Here is a 20358-nt window from a genome sequence, read left to right on the forward strand (position 1 = left end):
AAGACATCCATTTAATTGTATGAAAACATTGATGAGTTTATTAAAAAACAGGAAAAAATACACACCTAAAAAAATGTTATGGCTGACTTGCATCCAAAGAATGATTAGTGTCCATTTATTTGTAATTTGATCTCATGTTTCCCCATGTTCGGTAAAAATTAATTGAATTAAGTATACCAAAAAAAAAGTGGATGGTGGTAAAATAAATGCTCCGTGACACATGTAATGATGTATTTATTCTTATTTATTAATCAATATAACATATAATTAATATAAGTCAAAATGTTTCATAAAATACAAAGAAAACTGAACATTCATAAATGGTAATAGGTTTAATGATTCTTTTATTGTGGAAAAAGAGAATCATCCTTAAATCTATTATAGTATCTTCAACCATCTGAATAATTCAACAAAAGGTGCAAAGCACAAGCATAATTCTGTAACAATAAAAATGGAGAATAACTGCTCACTTTATTGCTATAATTCTCACATGCATCAATGGGTCGAACACTTCAATTCTATCACATGTAAAACATGGTGAGATTCACATCATACGTGGGCACATCACTTCTATTTAAAACATAAGTTTGATAAAAGCAGTTTGATTATATTTGAACAAAGCAAACTTGTTGTAATAAGAAATCAGTTCATCATATGAACACAATATTTATTCACGGGGACTCTGTTGCATTACAATGTCCGATAGTGAGGAGCAACATGGTATTTAATACTGAAACCAGGCTAGCACCTGGCAATGAACACTGAAACCATGATTATTTTGAGCATTGTTTTATTATAACTTTTAACGCTTACATGGGAAATCAACCCAAACATATTTTTTTCCACCAATATGTCCTATGCTGGCCCACTAGTTGAAACACTGATTAATATTGCGTTTGTGGAATATAAATTAAGCAGCAAAATCCAACCCTATTTAGCAATCTCAGGGGGCGGCCATTTTGTCATTTCTGTCGACTGAAAATGACATCACAACTACTCAATGATCAGGTAACGACCAATCTCGGCTTCAGAAACCAGGTCAGCCCAGTGATTGGTCGTTACCTGAGCCCTGAGCAGTTGTGATGTAATTTTCAGTCGACAGAAGTGACAAAATGGCCGCCCCCAGAGATGCCTGAAAACGGGTGGATTAACTCTTATTCCACAAACGTAATATCTATCAGAATGCCTTGTTTCAAACTAGTTGGCTTGCATAAAACATATTCTTGGAAAAAAATATGTTTGGGTTGACCTCCTTCTTTAAGCATTAATATCGATTTTATATCGTTTTTCGATGCATTTTTACATCCATGAGTCGTAACACGAGGGGCAAGTGGAATTATTTGCAGAGGACTATTATCCACTGTCCTAAAGTAAGGAAACAAATTCATGTTGTCAAACAAACGCGGCCATTTGAAATCTTTCTGACTAAACAATTGACTGTTCGTAAGAGAATCAAAGAATGAAACTGATCTTTCATTAACATCGACCTGAACTCGGATCCTATTCAGCTGCATTGGCGGATTCCAGAATGCGTCCTTGTCAGGAAAACAAGTGTATTTAGCATCAATTAATCCAACGCCCCATGCTGTCATGTCACCTGGCGAACAAGGATCCACACACAACACCCCCAATTCCCACCCAATGTTGTCTCCCACCTCAACCTCCCAGGTGTGTGTTCCCGAGGTCAAAGCAGGATCGACCACATTGCACCAAAAGAACCTCTCTGGATTCTCTGGACAATCCTCTCCTCCTCGATAACTCACGCTGATCAAATCTTTTGACGGATTGAGTCCTGAATTGGCCGTGTTCGGGTCCAGAATGACGGGACTATAAGAGACCATCCTTCATTCTTTCCCACACGTTGAACTTGAGGTTGCGCACGTGTTTGGCTTGGTCCAGCGGAGCCCCTGGGAGCAGCTCGGGCTCGTCGGGCAGCTTCTGGATCCCGGTCATCGAAGTCGTGATGTTTTTCATGAAGGAAAGTGGGTCAGAGGTCAGTTGATCTTCTGTGCTTCTGACCACATCTGTGAGAGTGGCCGTGTCTCTGCGGAGAGTCTCAATCTTGTTCTTCATCCTCTGACTCTTCTTCTGCTCTTCCTTCCTCACAGCAGACAACCTGGCCTCCTCCTCAATCTGCAGGAAGCGATAAAGCTCCTCGAAATCCTTCTTAATCTTGCTTTCAACCTGCACTCTAAGGACCTTGAGGTACTTCGCTTGTTTATTGCAGTTGTCGCTTGTATTTTTAAAATCTTTGAGTCGTTTCTTCGAGCCCTGCAGGCTTCCCTGGACTTTCTCTTTGTGGCCTTTGACAGCTTCATCGTGGGGAACAGAACAGTATCAGGTTTGAACGTACATCCATCGTTCTGTACTCAGTCCTACAGTATGGACACGTTCGAGCTTCTGTATGCTCCCACCCCAGGCACGACAGAAGCTGTGACTACACGGCAGTATGACAGGATCTTGAAAGATTTCCAAACAGAGCGGACATTTGACAGCATCCTCGACTCGACCACCCATGGCTCTTGCGAAGACAGCGCCTCCGTTTACAAGCTTCCAGAGTTCACTCTCAGAAGATGAGCAGTGAGTTTGCCTCAGTCACGAGTGAAGGAATTGTCAGACGTTGAAAATGGCCCCAAGTGCACTTCCTGCTAGTTTTGATTTGACCGCAGCGAAAATCACGCAGTTATCTGAAATCACACATAAGTGCTTTATTACCACTTGCACACACCCCCAAAAAATAACATTTCAGTCCGACAACTTACACAGGGTAAAACCATAGAGTATAAAATAAAATAAATAAATACAAAAATAAACATTTAATTTACCTCACGTTATGTAAAGCCGTCATGGAAAAAATCCTGAAAGCTAACTGGCGCATAAAATAAAAAGAAAAAGAAGGGCTTGAAAGAAAATGACAGCTTACCCTTCCTTGCTTCGTTCTCGATGTGCAGGGAGCGACGAAATAACGAGTTCACTCTAACGACTTAAATGAAAACTCCGCCAAACTGGCTGCCTGTCGGCTACACATTTCGGCGCGCCCAAACCATCGCGACAAATTATTGTCCTGCGAGAGCTTGTTTCGTCTTTTGAAGGCCGTGTTCGAATCCGGACCGAAGGGTAAATAAATGTCTCTCTCGTGCCTAAATTGTTCAAAAATTGAATAGTAAGCATTCTAAATTGAATTAATAGAAATCCAGTGCATTAAATGAACAAAGTGGTTTGGTTTTATATCTGATATTTTGTAATACACTATGAAAGTCAATACAAATCAAAACCAGTCATTTTAAGCACATTTGTCATTCCATGGATGTTCTAGCAAATATGCTTGTTCATTTTTAAAGCAGTCCACTGTTTTTTAGTGCAATGTTCATAAACATTTTCGTCAAACGTTCTTTTCAGTGGAACTTTGTTCTACGTTTTACTATAACAGCCTAAATGTTGAACTTTGCTGTCATTAAAAGGCTTTATTTCATTAATAGCCCTTAAATTGGGCTTTATTGTATTTAAAGTAATCCGATGACACTGAAAAAAGAAAACAGATAGCAATTCAAGTTCGAACAAATATTTTATTCACACAGGCAGTGGAAAAAGTAAGTGTTGCCAGGTGTAGGTGGTGGGTAACAGCAGATCATTAAGTTAATGAATAATATATAATAGGAAATAGATAATAAATAAATACATTTACTTTTGTGTTTGTTTTGTGTTATTTTTTTTCCTTTTTCTCAGTCCAAAACTCTAATGGTGGTGGATGATTTTTTTTGTCAACTATTTGACAGTCGGTACTGTCCAGTGGTGGCAGTGGCCTTTGTCCCATCCGTGAATAAATACACATACAATGAATCCTGACGCTCATGTATGATTGACAAAAACGTAAATGTAGGACAATTGTACATTTGTAGTTTGCTTTAGTTATTTTATAAATGTAAAATGTAGTTTTGAGTTAGTTATCGTTTTTTAAAAGCGTTGTTTTCATAATTTTGTACAGGAAGTCGTTGTGAAAACAAATAAGGAAGTGACGGTGAAGGAAGAAAGGCCGTGATTGGCTCTCAGTTTCCGGTCTAGCCGCCTTTCTTCTGACGACATTCGGCTTTGAATAAGACTTCCTTGCTTTATACCATGTCTCATACGTATAGTTTTGTTTACACTATCTGCCTCTTTATCAACCAAGTGGAGCTCCAACGCCGCGCTTAACACTTTTGTTTATTGTGGTAGTATATTCGGCAATCTAATTCGACACGTTAAGTAAATATCATCGAGGTAACACATTAATATAAACACCACAGAATGTTTTCCCCCCTTCCAGATTCTCCCTTCCACTGGACAATGAAGCGGGGTCCTGTTTAACACATTTCTGACGTTGTGTACATATGTAATTTTTGTGCCCCTTACAGCCTTGAATGGTTTGCAAGTGTTTGGGCGTTCTGAGCGTGTATAAAAGCGCTACTACTTAAACGGGTAAGATTTAACCGACTGTTTTCATTTTAACACGCCGAATGAAAAGGTGGCGGTAGCACAGTGAGCCATCTCGCTGTGGCTCTACAAAGGAGGGGTGACGTACTGGTGGACTGGTAACTTTTTGGTTTGCGTTAAAAAGAATCATGTCACTGATTTGTGAGCTCGTACTGTCTGAAACCTTTCGGTAAAGCCGAAGCGTTTACGTGTATTACACGTATTGCATTACCAGCATTTAACATAAAAGTGAAAACCAACTCAAAATAATTTTGCTGGCTGCTATGAAATACCTGTGATTGGCTGGCAACCAATTCAGGGTGTCCCCCGCCTACTGCGTGAAGAAAGCTGGGATAGGCTCCAGCACGCCCGCGACCCTTGTGAGGATAAGCGGTATGGATAATGGATGGATGCTATGAAATACCTAACTGATATGCACGGTATAGTATACGGAAGTACCAAAATAAAAACAAAGTGCAGCGCTATTACCTGACGTCACATTTTATTTTGCTATATCCGTCAGCAGGCTGAATGCTGAACTTCCGTGATTTTCAATCTTTATTGGCCATATTTTAATGGCAAAATAATCCCTGCACACCACCAAACAAGCACGATGGAAAACATTCGGTTGTTCCATTGGCATTGATTGAGAGTGAATTTAGACAATCACACTGGTTAACACATTTTTACTAAAATTGTAAAAGATGCAAAGTAAATTGTTCTAGATGATTGCCCCCGCTTCTTAGGAATCAGTCCTTGTTTTTTCTCGACCAATAGGTTTTCTGAATAACAACAAAAATAATAACGTTGGCCGATTGGATCTGTGGTGGTCGGTGCCTATCGTAGCGGCAATCTCCTAACCCACTGGTGGACAGGGATGCTGTCAAGCTGAGGGAGTCCTATTGGGCCTTTTTGTCCTGTGGTCCTCCGGAGGCAGCTGACGGGTACCGGCTACCCAAGCAGAACCTAGCTTCAACGGTCACCAAGGCAAAAATTCAGGCATGGGAAAATTTCTTTGAGGCCAGGGACAAAAACCTCTGGACGGCTTCAATGAAATTCTGATTCAGCCTCCGGCGTCCCAGGAGGGGGATGCAGTGCACCATTAAAACTGTATAGTGGAGATGGGACCTGCTGGCCTCGACTCGAACGTTGTGAGTGGGTAGAATACTTTGAAGACCTCAATTCCACCGACAACGCCTTCCCTTGAGGAAGCAGAGTCTGGGTAATCTCAGTCAGGAGGAGCAATGGTTTTTGTCCCAGCCGTGGAACTGTTGGACCCTTGGCAGGGTCCTCGAGGGTGTATGGGAGTTTGCCCAACCAGCCTTCATTTGTTTTATGGACTTTGAGAAAGCGTTTGACCATGTCCCACTGGGGTTCTGTGCGGGGGGCTTTGGGAGTACGGGGTACCAAACTCCCTCATACGAGCTGTTCGGCCCCTGTACTACAGATGTCGTAGTCTGGTTCGCATTGCTGGCAGTAAGTCAGATTTGTTTCCAGTGAGGGTTGGACTCCCAACTCCCATTGGAGCAATTTGCAGCCAAGTGTGAAGCGGTTGGGATGAAAATCCGCACCTCCATATCTGAGACCATGGTCCTCAGTCAGAAAAGGGTGAAGTGCCCTCTTTGTGTCCCATCACTTGTGAGCTAATTTTGGAACAACCGTTAGCTACTCATGTTGTCCTCGGGCATAACTAGTTCCTGCTGTCACCATTTTTTTTTTTTTTAGGATAATGCACATTAATCAACAGCAAAAAGCATGTTTGCAGTTTCTCTTGTCTTGCTCCCAGTCCGCCTCCTCCATTTGTAACTGCTCACCCTTCCCTTCTGCTTGCCCAGAACAAAAAAAAGTGACAAACAGTACTCACGGTTATTGAAACCTGGTCTTTTTAAAACCATGGCAAACTGGCAAACCGTTCCATGCCTATATGTAATGCTATCTTTTACTAAGTTCTCAAACTTGCCGTGACTGAAAATTGGAATACCTTTTGGAGTTAAAAGTGCCATGCCACCCAAAAAAATGATCACTTGTAATTAACCTTTAGCCATTGTCTTGACATTAACCAGCCTAAAGCTGCGGAGACAAAAAAGGAATGACTTTGACAATACATCACAATATCAACAATTTAAACTGGTTGAATTGGATAAGGATGTCACATCGACTGGAGACTTAGTAAATGATGACATCATTGCTTGGAGAATCATGTATATAAATTCTCCAGGCGATGATGTCATTACCACATAAATTGTCACGACCTATCGATCATTTTACAGAAAATGTCAGATGCTTCACATCTGAAGTTTTTGGACTTGTCCTGAGTGAGCCACACATTAAATTAATTTGAGGGACACGCTAAGTATCTCACTTGTGGTTTACAATGTTTGATGTATTAGTCAAACATGAACAAAAAAATGGCAGCAACGGATGAGTGATCAGTTTGTGAAAAGATTTAACGCCATCTATCATGAGAATGTAGTGGCAGTGCAATTTATGAGTCAAAAATGTCTACTTTCTACTTTTCATTCCTTCCTTGACTTGTCACAGGGAATAATGGAAGTCCCCATATCCCACTCAAATATGTTCATTGGTGGCGTGTGCGTCAAGGCGATCACATCTGAACAATGTGACTATGACATCACTGCTTAAACGAAAGCGTTTGTTTATAAAGAAGTTCAGTTTGTCCAAGTTCACAACATGAGCACGACAATGAATGCAGGAACGTAATATACTTTGTGATGTTCACAGAAGTCGTCAAACAGGCAACCTTAATGTTTTGAAAAAGAAAGCCTAGCATAAAACTAGCGCATGTGGTGTTTTAAGTATAATGTATGATTTGAGTATTAATGCACAAATGGGTGAAAGTCAGCTGCTAAAGTGCTTTGGACACCATGATGTTATAAAGTGCAATATAATTACACTCCATTTTAACTTTTAAACAGTACATTGTAAAATGACTGAGCGGGCTTATAATGAATCAAACATTTGCGCAAAACATGCTAACCGTGCGATAATTGCTTTTGGTTTGTTTTTCAGGAATGGAGGGAGTTAGACAAGTAGACGCCAGACAGATTTTGAAGGGTGAGGAGTTTCTATTAGGAAAGGACGGCGGACTTTGCAGCCTGGATGGAGTCCCAGAGATGATCAGGTGGCTTTTGGTTTCAAATCTTGGAACTTTTTAGCGGTTTATAATATTGGGGTGCTATAGGACTGCTATCTTAGCAGTACAGTTCCTGACTGGTAAAATTCTTCTGTAAATTTACGCGTACAATGTTAAGTTTCTAATCATGTTTTTTTTTTTTTTTGTTCATACAATTTTATCCAAATGTATCACTACCATACATGTGACAATTTAACCTTTACAATTTGAAACAGCCTCATGGAAGCATCTACCGAGATGGTCAATAGATGTATGTACCTGGAAATTCTACTTCACACGAAATGTCATAATATTTTTAACAGGTAGGCCTCATGTTGACTTTATACAGTGCATCCTTTACTCAAAATTCGACACATAATACACGTAATGTTTCCAAGCTAGAAAAAAGTCAGCTCACTCCTGCCTAACTTTGGAACAGTGACTAATGGGTAAATGCAACAGAAAATAATACTGATATTTATATTCAAAATGTGTTGATATTTTGAGTGATAGAAGTTAAGAAATTTGCACCCAAACATATTTTTTTCAAGAATATGTTCTATGCGGGCCCACTGGTTGAAAGGCAAAATGATTCATGTGAAAGAGTTAAGCAAGCAAAGTACACCCGTTTTTAGCCATATCATGGGGCGGCCATTTTGTCGTTTCTGTTGACTGAAAATGACATCACCAGACCCTCAGGGCTCAGATAACGACCAATCACGGCTCACCTGTTTTCTGAAGCTGAGCTATTTGTTATCTTCATTCATAAATATGTATCGTGTATAAAATATACCTGTAATATATACCAACCTGTATATATTACTCCCCAATAAAAATACCGCATGTTCTCCCTCCTGCATTAGATTCATAAGAGTGGGTGGCTACAGTCTGCTGAACTCATGGCTCACCTACTCCAAAACCACCAACAACACTTCTCTGCTACAGCTCGTTCTGCTCACGCTGCAGAAGTTACCCCTCAAAGTTGTCCATCTGAAACAGGTTTATACACTTTATTCATACACACCACCTCTGCTGCTGCAGCTGTGTTCAGACTGATAAAAAAAAAAAAACACGCTATAGGCTTGTTACAAGATGTACTAGTAATGTATTGTGATAGCACACATAATGATGTCCAAGTATGAAGTTTTGTTTTGAGTTTTGTTTATACATTCTCAAGTTGTTTTACATTTTCTCTTCTGTACAGAACAACACAGCAAAGTTGGTCAAGCAGCTCAGTAAAAGTGCAGAGACTGAAGGTCTGTTAGCTTATTCATACTCTTTGTGCAATGACTTTGTATTCCTGCTACACCTCAATATTTGTACTTTCTATTTTAGAATTGAGGAAGTTAGCATCCGTGCTTGTCGATGGCTGGATGGAAATAATTCGCTCTCAGAGTATGTCAAGCAGTACTAACAGTCCCATTGGTATGGATAGTTAAACTGGACTGTTTTTTGAATTTCTCCTCCATTTCATTTTCATATCGGTTTGACATGCTCTATACTTAAGGAAATCAACCCAAACACATTTTTTTCAAGAATATGTTAGCAGCAGGCCCACTAGTTGAAACACGGCATTCTGATTAGTATTGCGTTTGTGCAATATGAGTTAAGCAACAAAATCCACACGTTTTTAGCCACCTCTGGGGCGGCCATTTCGTCACTTCTGTCGACTGAAAATGACATCACAACTGCTCAGGGCTCAGGTAATGACCAATCACGGCTCAGCTTCAGAAAACAGGTGAGCCGTGATTGGTCGTTCCCTGAGCAGTTGTGATGTCATTTTCAGCCGACAGAAGTGACAAAATGGCCGCCCCCGGAGACGGATAAAAACGGGTCGATTAACTCTTTATCAGAATGCCTTATTTCAACTAGTGTGCTTGCATAGAACATATTCTTGAAAAATATGTTTGGGTCAAAGTTTTCACTTTAATGTGCAGATAAGAAGAAGAAAAAAGACGATGACAAGTTACACAGTCAAGATGTGAAGGACACGAGTGGAGATGAGAAGAAGAAAGTCAAGGCTAAAACTCATTTATCCAGCCATGGAAAGATTTGTTCCTTAGGTCAGTATGCTAAAATAACTGTTGTAGCTCTTCAAGGTGAAGTCAACCTAAAAAATGTTTACAATTATATATTCTATGCGCCTCCACTAGTTTGAATACAGCATTCTGATTAATATTCTCTCGATTTTAGCCATCTCAGGAGGCGGCCATTTTGTCACTTGCTGTCAACTGAAAATGACATCAGAGTTGCTCAGGGCTCAGGTAACAACCAGTCACGGCTCACCTGTTTTCTGAAGCTGAGCCATGATTGGTTGTTACATGACAACTGTGAAGTCATTTTCAGTCGACAGCAAGTGACAAAATGGCCGCCCCCTGGGTTGGACAAAACCGGTAGATTTTACTACATGACTCATCTTCCACAAACGCAATATTAATCAGAATACCGTGTTTTGACTAATGGAGGTGCATAGAACATATTTGCCGAAGTTAAATGTGAATTTTTGTGTTCCGCCTGTCTAGCGATGGATACGTTAATCAGCGCCTCGAATAAGCTTGAAAACAAGTACATCAAGCATCCAGTCCTCAAGAGGTCAAGGTATGACATTTCAATATAACGTCACCAAGTGATCAATGACACTACTAATATCTTCTCTCTCTTGCGTTCTTGAACAGCTCTGGTCCATGTGATGCTGCTCCGCTTGAAAAGAAATTCAGACCTCTAAATACATCCTCATCCGACTCTTCAACAGAGATCAATCCAGCACATCGTAAGAGTAAATGTGTTGATAATAGCAGCTTCATTTAATTACCTGATATATTCATGTGTTTGCTTTTTGAAGGCGACACGCCCAATTCTTCGTCAGAATCTCATGGTGAAGAACATTTGATAAGACAAGGCAATAAAAAGAAGACCGTGCATTGGGCTGAGGAGCATCAGCTTAAACAATACTTTTATTTTGACCTGGATGAGACAGAGAGGGGTACGCAACACGAGATGAGCACCCAATCTCTCTTGTACTATGTTTTAAAAAGATATTTTTCATTGTCCCCTCAGTGAATGTCAACAAGATCAAGGACTTTTCTGCCAGCCCCAAACATGAGTTGACATTGAGGGCCCGTCGGCTCTCTCAGGAATCGACAGATGTCCACTGGAGATCACCCAGGTCTCTGACATTGCCTGGCAGCCTGGTCACCCCCGGGGCCAACAGCACGGAAAAAATCACCCAGCGGGGACGTGAAACGGGCATTTTGCCGGAGATCTTCCTCAGCAAAGAGAGGTGGGACTGCGTTTATTCCCCCAGGAATACAGTAGTACATGAATAATGAATAAAACAGCGGTAAATTTGTTGAAGATTTTTTTTTCTTCTATTTTTTTTCTCACTAGTGTGCCTGACAGCCCACATGAACCAGACCCAGAGCCTTATGAATCTTTATGCCCCTGCCTCATCCCTTTGGATGAGGTTAGCATACACAGTGGAACCAGGGTCGTAGCTGGTAATTTTTCAGTGGGCGTGGCCAGTGTGACGCAACTTTTCACTGAGGGGTGTGCATTCGCATGCTTATAACCCCCCTCTGTAACTGAGAAGTCATTGTTTATCATATGATCCACATTCAGGGTTTTCATTAAATACAATACGCACATCCCAAAAACGTGTTCAACATTTAACACAAGCAGGATCAAATCTAAGTAAAAAGCAATGTTTTGCTGAGTTTAATTTAGGAGATAATGTCATTTTATTCGCCGTTGCTATGCTTTCGGGGACGTGAAACATCTACTCAACTACTAGTCTACTTGTATCTCGTGCGCTGATTTGCAAGCTAACAGCCAATCAGGGTGATAAATTGTCATGACAGCTGTCATCATTTTGCATACTGCGATTGGTGGCCCATTCTTTTAAATCATATCTAAAAATCACAATGACACAAAAATATCTTAGAGGAAATCAACCCAAACATGTTTTCTTCAAGAATATGTTCCCAGCAGTCCCACTAGTTGAAACACAGCATTCTGATTAATATTGCGTTTGTTGAATATAAGTTAAGCAGCAGAATCCACCCGTTTTTAGCCATCTCAGGCGGCGGCCATTTTGTCACTCCTGTCGACCGAAAACGACATCACAGTTGCTCAAGGCTCAGGTAACGGCCAATCACAGCTCACCTGTTTTCTGAAGCTAAGCCGGGATTGGTCGTTAGCAGTTGAGCAGTTGTGATGTTATTTTCAGTAGATAGAAGTGACAAAATGGCTGCCCCCAGAGATGGCTAAAAACGAGTGGATTAACTCTTACTCCACAAACGCAATATTTATCAGTATGCCTTGTTTCACCTAGCGGGCCTGCATTGAACATGTTCTTGATAAAAAAAAAAAATGTTTGGGTTGGCTTCTGCTTCAAATCTTCACAATTCCAAACATTGATTTTTACACAGGTTTGTTTTCTGCTTGTAGTACGAATGTAATTTAGCTAATTTTTTTGATTTTGTCGTAGCTTCACTTGTTACATTTCTCTGGCGGGTAGCTTCATTTACTGTCAAATAACTTAGCATGCTACATTTGCCTCACACTGCATGTATGTATATCATTTTGTGTTTGATTAAAAATGAAATATATATTGATGGACTTTTTGGAAAAAAAACAAACTTATGAACAAATGACACTTTTGTATTGTTTCATAGCAAAGGAATGACTCTATTCTAGTGACTCCCATCTTTATCTTAGTTGACTTCCGATTTCAGTTAGGTTTCTGTATATCCAGGTAGTTGCATCCTATTCAAGCGCGCCAATCAACAGGCGGCGCGTTTGTGTGTATGTCGTAGTCAGATCCGTGTTTTCAGGGCAGGGTTGAGTGCAGCTGGTGAATGCGAAGGGCCGATAGGAGTGGCCTTTAACTCTGCCCTCTACTGCAAATATTGACCCTGTTGCTGTGCCAACACACATTGATGGAGAGAAAGAGATACTGGATGAATGGATGGACGGAGGCTAAAAGACACCTCAGCACTAAAGTTCTTTTCAAGTGCCCTATAAATGGTTGTAACATAAATAAAAGGCAGATAATTGGCAAAATATATATATTTTTTGTTGATGAAGGCTACAGTAGACAAATGTGATGGTCTCACTATAAACTATTGAGGTCAAACTCAAAACATTTATTTATAGCTAATACAATTTCCACATGTATGACTACAGAACCAGAATTTAAGATATACAGTACATAATGAGATTTACTGCTTTACAATTTCAAAATACCTGTTATGAAAAAGAATATTAAAACAACAAAGACGTTTGCACTGTAAATACGAGTTTCTCAATTCTCTCGTCATTTTTAGATGAATACATGTACAAGAGGACATCCTGTCTGCTTGCCGTTTAGGCTGTGTTTGCGCGTCTGTGTGTGTGTGTGGGGGTGTGTGTGTGTGTGTGTATGTGTGTGTATGTGTAAAAGGGTTGATTCACTCACAGAGAGCCGTATCGGCTGTCAAGGGGCCCAAGAAACTGAACAAAGCCACTATTGATGTAAGCCAGGACAGGTCGCACAAATTTGTGAGTGCAGGACAGCGCACAATGTTGAAATGGGTCATAAACTAATAATGAGAGACTGGCATGTTAAGAAATGTATCATACACTATAAGGACGAAATTAGCGGTCCCGTAAAGGAGAGTCAATGCAAACATTTTTTTTCAAGAATATGTTCTATGCAAGCCCACTAGTTGAAACAGGGCATTCTGATTATTATTGCATTTCTGGAATAAGTGTTAATTCACTCGTTTTTAGCCTTCTCTGGGGGCGGCCATTTTGTTGTTTCTGTCGACTGAAAATGACATCATAACTGCTCACAACGATCAATCACGGCTCAGATTCGGAAAACAGGTAAGCCGTGATTGGTCGTTGTGAGCAGTTGTGATGTCATTTTCAGTCGACAGAAGACAAATTGGCCGCCCCCAGAGATGGCTAAAAACGAGTGCATTTTGCTGCTTAACTTATATTCCACAAACGCAAAATTAATCAGAATGCCGTGTTTCAACTAGTGGGTCTGCTAGGAACATATTCTTGAAAAAAATATGTTTGGGTTGACTTCCGCTTTAAAGGGTAAGGAATCATCTGGCAACTCCAGTTGAAATGGATGACATAGAGCTCACTATAAATTAGTGTGATTTCTCTTCAATCGGTGAAGAAAGTTAATAACAGTATGAACAGTTTATGTTCTTAAAGGGAAGTTAACCCAAGCATTTTCTTTACAATATGTGCCTCCACTAGTCTAAACACAGCATTCTGATTAATATTGCATTTGTGGAATATGAATTAAGCATCGAAATCCACCCGTTTCAGGGGGCGGCCATTTTGTCCCTTCTGTGGACTGAAAATGACATCACAGTTATTCAGGGCGGAGGTAATGACCTGCGTTAGTGGAAGAAGAGTCAAAGTAGTAAAATCTACCGGTTTTGTCCAATCCAGGGGGCGGCCATTTTGTTCACAGTTGTCATGTAACAACCAATCACGGCTCAGCTTCAGAAAACGGGTGAGGCGAGATTGGTCATTACTTGATCCCTGAGCAACTGTGATGTCATTTTCAGTCGACAGCAAGTGTCAAAATGGCTGCCCCCTGAAACGGGTGGATTTTGCTGCTTCACTCATATTCCACAAACGTAATATTAGTTTCTGCTAGTTTCAAATGTTTCACCATAATGGTCCTTTAATGAGTTCCTAATGAATGATTGAAAGGGACAGAATGTCCAAAATCCCCCAAAACTGTTAGTCTCAACTCCATGTTTCACTTTGATTTTCAGTAGCTGCAAGTGTAATAAACTGGTGTCCGAATACTTTTGTTCACACAGTCTAGTGTGTATTCGTCTTGAGCCAAACATCGCTGGATTGTCTGAGCTGGCTTTCCAGCCAATCCCATTGCGCCCAGTCATCCTTCATGTGTTCTGCCTCCAAACGCTTTGAGCCTATTTTGAATGAAACTTTTTATGATATTCAAATTTATTGAGATGCACCTGTTAAATGTATGCTCGCAGTTGCCAATGGAAATAGCTACAGTATATTAATGAGTGCAGTAGTATACCGTAGAAAAAAAAAAAAAAGAATGGGTGCCACCAGTGACCACATATACTGTTCATTCATTCATTTGTTTTGCATACTGAAAACAAAATTATTCCTTGTATTTGCCTCCTGCCTTCTAAAATGAACAAAACCAGAATAACTCCCATATCCAGATATTAAATGTTATATTCTAACATTGTACAAATAGGTGCCTTTTTCCACCAAGGACAATGAAGTGCCTGTGGCACTCCAGTGCACAGAAGGTAAGAGGAGGTGGGTAGGGCGGGACCGTGGGCGGACATGTATTTAAATGTACGGCAGGTAAGAGTGAAAATTAGTCCATCCTGGAACAGCGATCCAGTGCCATTCTCACCTGACCAACCAGGAACAGGTAAGAGAGGTTATGTCCTTATACAGATGTCACCATGCTCTCTGTGTGTCATTTTTGAAGTCTTTTACCAAATGTTGTACATTTATTTCGAATATTAAGAGAAAAAAAGAACATGCCAATTATTTCAACTTTTATTACTTGGTCAAAACATTTCATTGGTGGCTTGTAATTTTTATTTAAACTTGATGGTGGAAAAAAATTGTAATGCCATGCAAAAGATGAAATGAAAATCAACTCGGAATGTTATACGAGTGTAAATATTAAAAAAAATAAATCGTTAAGTGACAAGAATAAGGTAGTAAAATTAGGAGTCTTTTCAATGCTTTCAACAAACGAGGAACATTCTGAAAAAAAAATGTTACATAAAAACTGTCATGATCTGTCTTGGTTTAGAATTTGGTTACATGTTTTCTTTGTGTTATCGGGTCCACCTGCACTTGTCATCCCAGTCCCTAATGTTAGCCAATCAGCTCCCCCCAACCCTTTGGGTCTTGTCCAGGTGTTCCTCGTTGTCTCGTCAATTTGTCTGTATTTAGTTCCCTGCTTTCGTTCAGTCATTTTTCCTGTGTCCTGTCAACGTTGCTCTCGCTAGCCTTTGTTAGTTCTCTGGGTGAGTGTTTTTTTTTTTCTTTGTTGGTTTAGTATTTAGATCCTACCCCAGTATCCTTGCTATTATTTTTGTTAATAAATATTGTTCAGTCCACCCTGCCTCCCTGCTTTTGGGTCCTCAATCAAGCACTCACTTGACAAAAGGCTTGCTACGAATTATGCTAAGTCACCACCACAAATATACTATAATTGTATGTAACCCTACAAAAGTAAAGTCATAATGCTGCAAGATTTAAATCTGAATATTATGAGAAAAAAAAAATCTGAATGTTACCAGAACAGTGTTGCGTTATTTCAACAGTAAAGTCTTAGTATTTGGAATTAATCTTAAATGGATAAAGTCAGAATAATCTGAGCGAAATGTTAAAATACAAGTTACGAGAAAACATGTTGCACAGTTACAAAAATAGTTGCAATATTATGAGGAAAAAAACCTGTGAACAGCGCCAAGTCCTCTATGTGCACATGAGTGCAATTTACTTTCGGTGTTTTTGTAGACCGGCACAGTTAAAGATGGGCAACTTCTGCGCTGTTGAGGGAGTGAACACAGTCGGCTTTATTCCCGACCAACCCTACCCTCGTTCCCTCACCAGTTGTGCCGCGTGTTAGGGTAGTGCTTATAAAAATGTATTAAAGATGATAATATTTATAATGCATTCAATGAATTGTTTTCTAAAACTATTCAGAGGGTTCAATGCCCTCAATGTCATATTTACTGGATGAATTAAATATGACATCCACAACAAATATCAGTGGAGCGCAGAATCTCAGAGTCTGCCTGCGCTTGGATCAAATCTACCAAAATCACATTACAACACATGCGCTACAAATTAGACTTGGTTTCACCTAGTCTAAAGTCTCGTCTACGCTCTGTCATTAATGGTCACTTGCGCCCGGGCATATGTAACAGAAATAGCCCTCGGAGCGCCCAGCAAGGCGTATCGGGGGTCTGCCAAACAAACATGGTCAATTAGACTTGCCTCTGCACGACAATGAAGATGGGTCAAGAATTAAGTCACGATATTACAGAAAATGTCGGAATGTTCAAAGAATAAAGTTGCAATGTTGCGGTCGACAAAGGCCCAAAAGTTACACAAACAATAATGTAATTTGAGAAACAAAATGATAAGTTAAAAATCGGAAGTGATGACTGTAGTGTGTTGTTGCATTAAAGAGGAAGTCAACCTGAGACATTTCTTTGCAAGGATGTTTTTATGCAAGCCCACTAGGTCGAAACATGGCATTGCGATACAAATTGCATTTGTAGAATGAGTTATGCAACATAATCCAACAGGTGGCGGCCATTTTGTCACTTCTGTGGACTGAAAATGACATAACAGGTGCTCAGGTAATGACCAATCATGGCTCAACTTCAGAAAACAGGTGACCCTTGATTGCTCGTTACCTGAGCCCTGAACGACTGTCAGTCAGCAGAAGTGACAAAATGGCCGCCCCTTGATGGCTAAAACAGGTGGATTTTTTTTTTTTTTTTTTTTTTTTTTTTTTCTGCTTAACTCACGCCTTGTTTACATGTAGCCGGGTTTTTTTTTTAACAACCGTATATCCGCCCCGCCCACCCCCTGCGTTGGAATACACAAAAAAACGCATCCACTTGTAACCGCAGAAGCCTCTAGGTGGCAGTAGTTAGCCAAATACCAAAATCACGGCGCCAAATACGTTCGGGAGAACCGACAAAAGGTCAGAATTGCTTTTAAACCTTTCACCGAGAAGCAGTGGTTGATATCCGGATATATCAGCAAATCTCCACTGTGGTCGGAGTTTTGCGTTTTTCACCTAAAAAAAACTCCGCGGAGGTGTGGATGATAGGGCTAACCGCAGACTTATATCCGGCGTTTTCAAAATCCCTGGCTATGTGTAGACAGGGCCTCATATTCCACAAACAAAATATTAATCAGAATAAATAGACTAGTGAAGGCGCACAGAACACAACAACATTTTTTTTGGGGGGGGGGGTGACTTCCTCTATCAGATGATAAAGTAAACTTGTATTTTCGTTTGCCTTCAACTTTATTTAAATGCCAACATTCCTGCTGGTCTTGTGGCGTATTTGAATAAACATTTCAAATGTCTTCCAGCAACCTTGCAAAGATGATCAAAACATCGCTGTCACTCCTCTTGGTGCTCGTAGCTGTGTCCTTTACATCTGGCAAGTACATGCCAAAGACAGGCAAGAGGATCCCTCAAACTCTGTCCAGAGGTTAGTGAGGATGGTCAACATCTTCCCCCCCCAAAAAAGTCTCAACACATTGGGAATTTTTACTAATGTTCATTTCACTCCAGGATGGGGTGATCAGTTGATCTGGGCTCAGACATATGAGGAAGCGCTCTACTGGGCGAGGTCAAAGTAAGGAATAGATCGTAAAATCATTAACCTAAGTCTAGCTATTTGTGTTGTGACTTATAATGGAAATCCTGACATAACACTGACTGATTCCCCCTTTTAGGAACAAGCCCTTGATGGTCCTCTTTCACCTGGAGGACTGTCCACACTGCTTGGGTAAGTTTAACCCTGAGGGCAAAAAAACCTTTCAGAACAAGTAAAACATTTTGTTGAATCAGGTTTCAAGACCGTTTGAACTGTTTGTTTGTTCTTCCTGCAGCACTGAAGAAAGTGTTTGCAGAGGACAATGAGCTCCAAAAAATCCTTGATGAGGACTTTGTTGTACTCAACCTGGTGGTAGGTCACTTTACACATGTTAAGCAGAGTACAAATATATCAAGTTTAAACTTCTGAACCGACTTTTAAAACGTGAGCCAATCATGACTGTCGTGCTGCTCACGTTACACAGGAATGAATGTCAGTCAAAAGCAATGTTTAAAATAATGAAAGAATTAAGGTTGTAGTGTCATTGTGCTTCTTGGATATGATTTTTATGAATGAGCCCTCGATCCGCAGTATGCAAAATGGCGTCGATGACAATTGTTCACTCTGATTGACTGTTAGCTAGCGAATCAATCCATGTAGACTATGTCTAAAGTCAAAAGTAGACTATGAGATAATACAAAAGCAAAGAAACAAATTATGAGACCTAGCATGATCCAGTATGGACATCCATACTGCCGAAAAATACAAATTTAGCTGAAGATGACATGGAAGAAGCTAGGCTGTTAGCTTATCTGGTGACTACATTGCGGTTGCAATCTGCGTCCATTTTATTGTGGCGAATGACTTAGGAAACCCTCAAAACAAGCAGTTGCTCCCTCAGTTGTGTCCAACGGCATCGCAAGAAGAGGTGGGAACTCCGTCTGACCGTGTGACCACGCGTTTTAGCTAATTGGTGTTGGTTCGGTTTTACGTCGCACCCGTGGAGTCCGTGGAACGGTCCAACTTGGTGATGACCACACATACTGTATGTCAGGATTTTTTTTTTTAAATCACAACATAGAAATTGATGATGCGCTCAAATAGTTTTCATCGTTATGAACAATTCTATAAATAGATGACGTAGCTTCTAGTTGAAGTCTGGTGACAAAAGTTTGGAACTGTTTTGTTTTTTTCCCACAGTATGAAACCACAGACAAACATCTATCCCCAGATGGACAGTATGTTCCCAGAATCATTTTTGTTGGTAAGACTTAATTATGGCAACGAGTAACATCTTCATTTCATAGATGATGTGATCTGTTTTCATGCTAAGGTGGCCTTACTTTCTCAATCATCATTCTGTAATGTGCTTTTACTTTCATAAAAAGACATCATTAAATGAGATGATTTTACTGCGATTATCTAAAATATCAGATACAGCGCAGTGTCACCACCCCAATAATAAACTTAAAAATCGTTAAATTAATTCCTCTTTGACAATGTCAGTGTCAATCAAAACAGACTATTGATTTGATGATTTGATGAAATGATTTGATTCAGGTCTTCTACTGGATATTTCAGTGTGTGTGACCAGTGAGTGAATATTTAAAGCAAATACTGAAAAACAAAATCCTTTTAACATTCTGAATAGCCACCCAGTCTCCACACCTGCCTAAAATATGAACAGTTTCAATGAATTAACGTAGAATTATGACCATGTAATATGTCATCTCGTCTCTTTCTCTCTCTCTCTCTCAGACCCCTCAATGACAGTGAGGGCCGATGTCACCGGTCGCTATGCGAACCGCATGTATGCCTACGAACCAAATGACACCAAACTATGTGAGATGAAACTCTGCTAATATAAAGTCGGATTGACGTGAGGTACGTTGGCTGTAACTGTCTCTCCTCTATTAGTGATAAGCAACATGAAGAAGGCCAAGAAACTCCTCAAGTCTGAGCTTTGAGCCCGTGCTGTCAGTTCACTTTGCCTGCGGAAAGATCTTCTTATGACATCTTCACTTATATGCTCGTGTTTCTTACACCTGTTCATCCGCATTGTCTTTGAAATAAATTTGAAAATGTTTAGTATTTGAGTGTTTTGGTTTTATCTTGGGGGAGCCGACGTTTACATTAATGAGCAACTTAGCAGTCTTTATGCAGATATCGCCCCCCCAAAAAAAGCACTCTGAGGAAGTAGAAATATTTGAACACACCTGGACAACAAACTGTAAAATATGAATATAAACAGAAACATAATATATATTCAAACATAACATTCATCGGCCTAAAAAAAATGAATATATAAGTCACGGACCTGAAGCAGGAGAAACAGGGATGGAACTTATAGAAGCCGACGTTTACATTAGCTCATTCACCGCCAAAGATGAATTTATTCGTTTTTTCACAGTC

General features: G+C 40.1%; 2 protein-coding genes and 1 pseudogene across 10 annotated transcripts; 2 read left to right on the forward strand and 1 right to left on the reverse strand.

Moving 5' to 3' along the window:
• Positions 1–226: 226 nt before the first annotated feature.
• Positions 227–3159, reverse strand: LOC147132550 (E3 ubiquitin-protein ligase TRIM35-like; annotated as a pseudogene). Its single transcript, XR_015081974.1, has 2 exons — positions 2924–3159; positions 227–2687 (listed from the first exon to the last, which is right to left on the reverse strand). The product of XR_015081974.1 is annotated as an E3 ubiquitin-protein ligase TRIM35-like (transcript).
• Positions 2954–11678, forward strand: LOC147132551 (serine/threonine-protein phosphatase 1 regulatory subunit 10-like). 7 transcript variants are annotated; one of them, XM_086013700.1, is made up of 13 exons: positions 4038–4257; positions 4392–4455; positions 7480–7591; positions 7819–7905; positions 8446–8581; positions 8787–8838; positions 8918–9007; positions 9520–9645; positions 10105–10180; positions 10258–10352; positions 10425–10565; positions 10640–10862; positions 10970–11676. In XM_086013700.1, the coding sequence occupies exons 3-13, from the start codon at positions 7482–7484 to the stop codon at positions 11148–11150; spliced, it is 1317 nt and encodes a 438-aa protein (XP_085869826.1). In that variant the 5' UTR covers positions 4038–4257; positions 4392–4455; positions 7480–7481; the 3' UTR covers positions 11151–11676. The 7 variants fall into 7 exon arrangements, with proteins under 7 accessions (XP_085869829.1, XP_085869826.1, XP_085869831.1 ...); XM_086013703.1 differs by lacking the exons at positions 4038–4257; positions 4392–4455 and adding an exon at positions 2954–3117; XM_086013705.1 differs by lacking the exon at positions 7819–7905 and having other exon boundaries at positions 10970–11678.
• A 3221-nt stretch (positions 11679–14899) lies between these two features.
• Positions 14900–20042, forward strand: LOC147132552 (anterior gradient protein 2 homolog). 2 transcript variants are annotated; one of them, XM_086015332.1, is made up of 8 exons: positions 14900–15011; positions 17717–17838; positions 17922–17985; positions 18086–18138; positions 18242–18318; positions 19147–19210; positions 19705–19788; positions 19864–20042. In XM_086015332.1, exons 2-8 carry the CDS (start codon positions 17730–17732, stop codon positions 19911–19913), a joined length of 501 nt encoding a protein of 166 aa, XP_085871458.1. In that variant the 5' UTR covers positions 14900–15011; positions 17717–17729; the 3' UTR covers positions 19914–20042. The 2 variants fall into 2 exon arrangements, with proteins under 2 accessions (XP_085871458.1, XP_085871459.1); XM_086015333.1 differs by lacking the exon at positions 14900–15011 and adding an exon at positions 15490–15621.
• Positions 20043–20358: the final 316 nt, after the last annotated feature.

Source organism: Filicampus tigris, chromosome 18, assembly GCF_054856515.1.
Source record: "Filicampus tigris isolate MCC_2025a chromosome 18, RoL_Ftig_1.0, whole genome shotgun sequence".
Lineage (NCBI taxonomy): Eukaryota > Metazoa > Chordata > Actinopteri > Syngnathiformes > Syngnathidae > Filicampus > Filicampus tigris.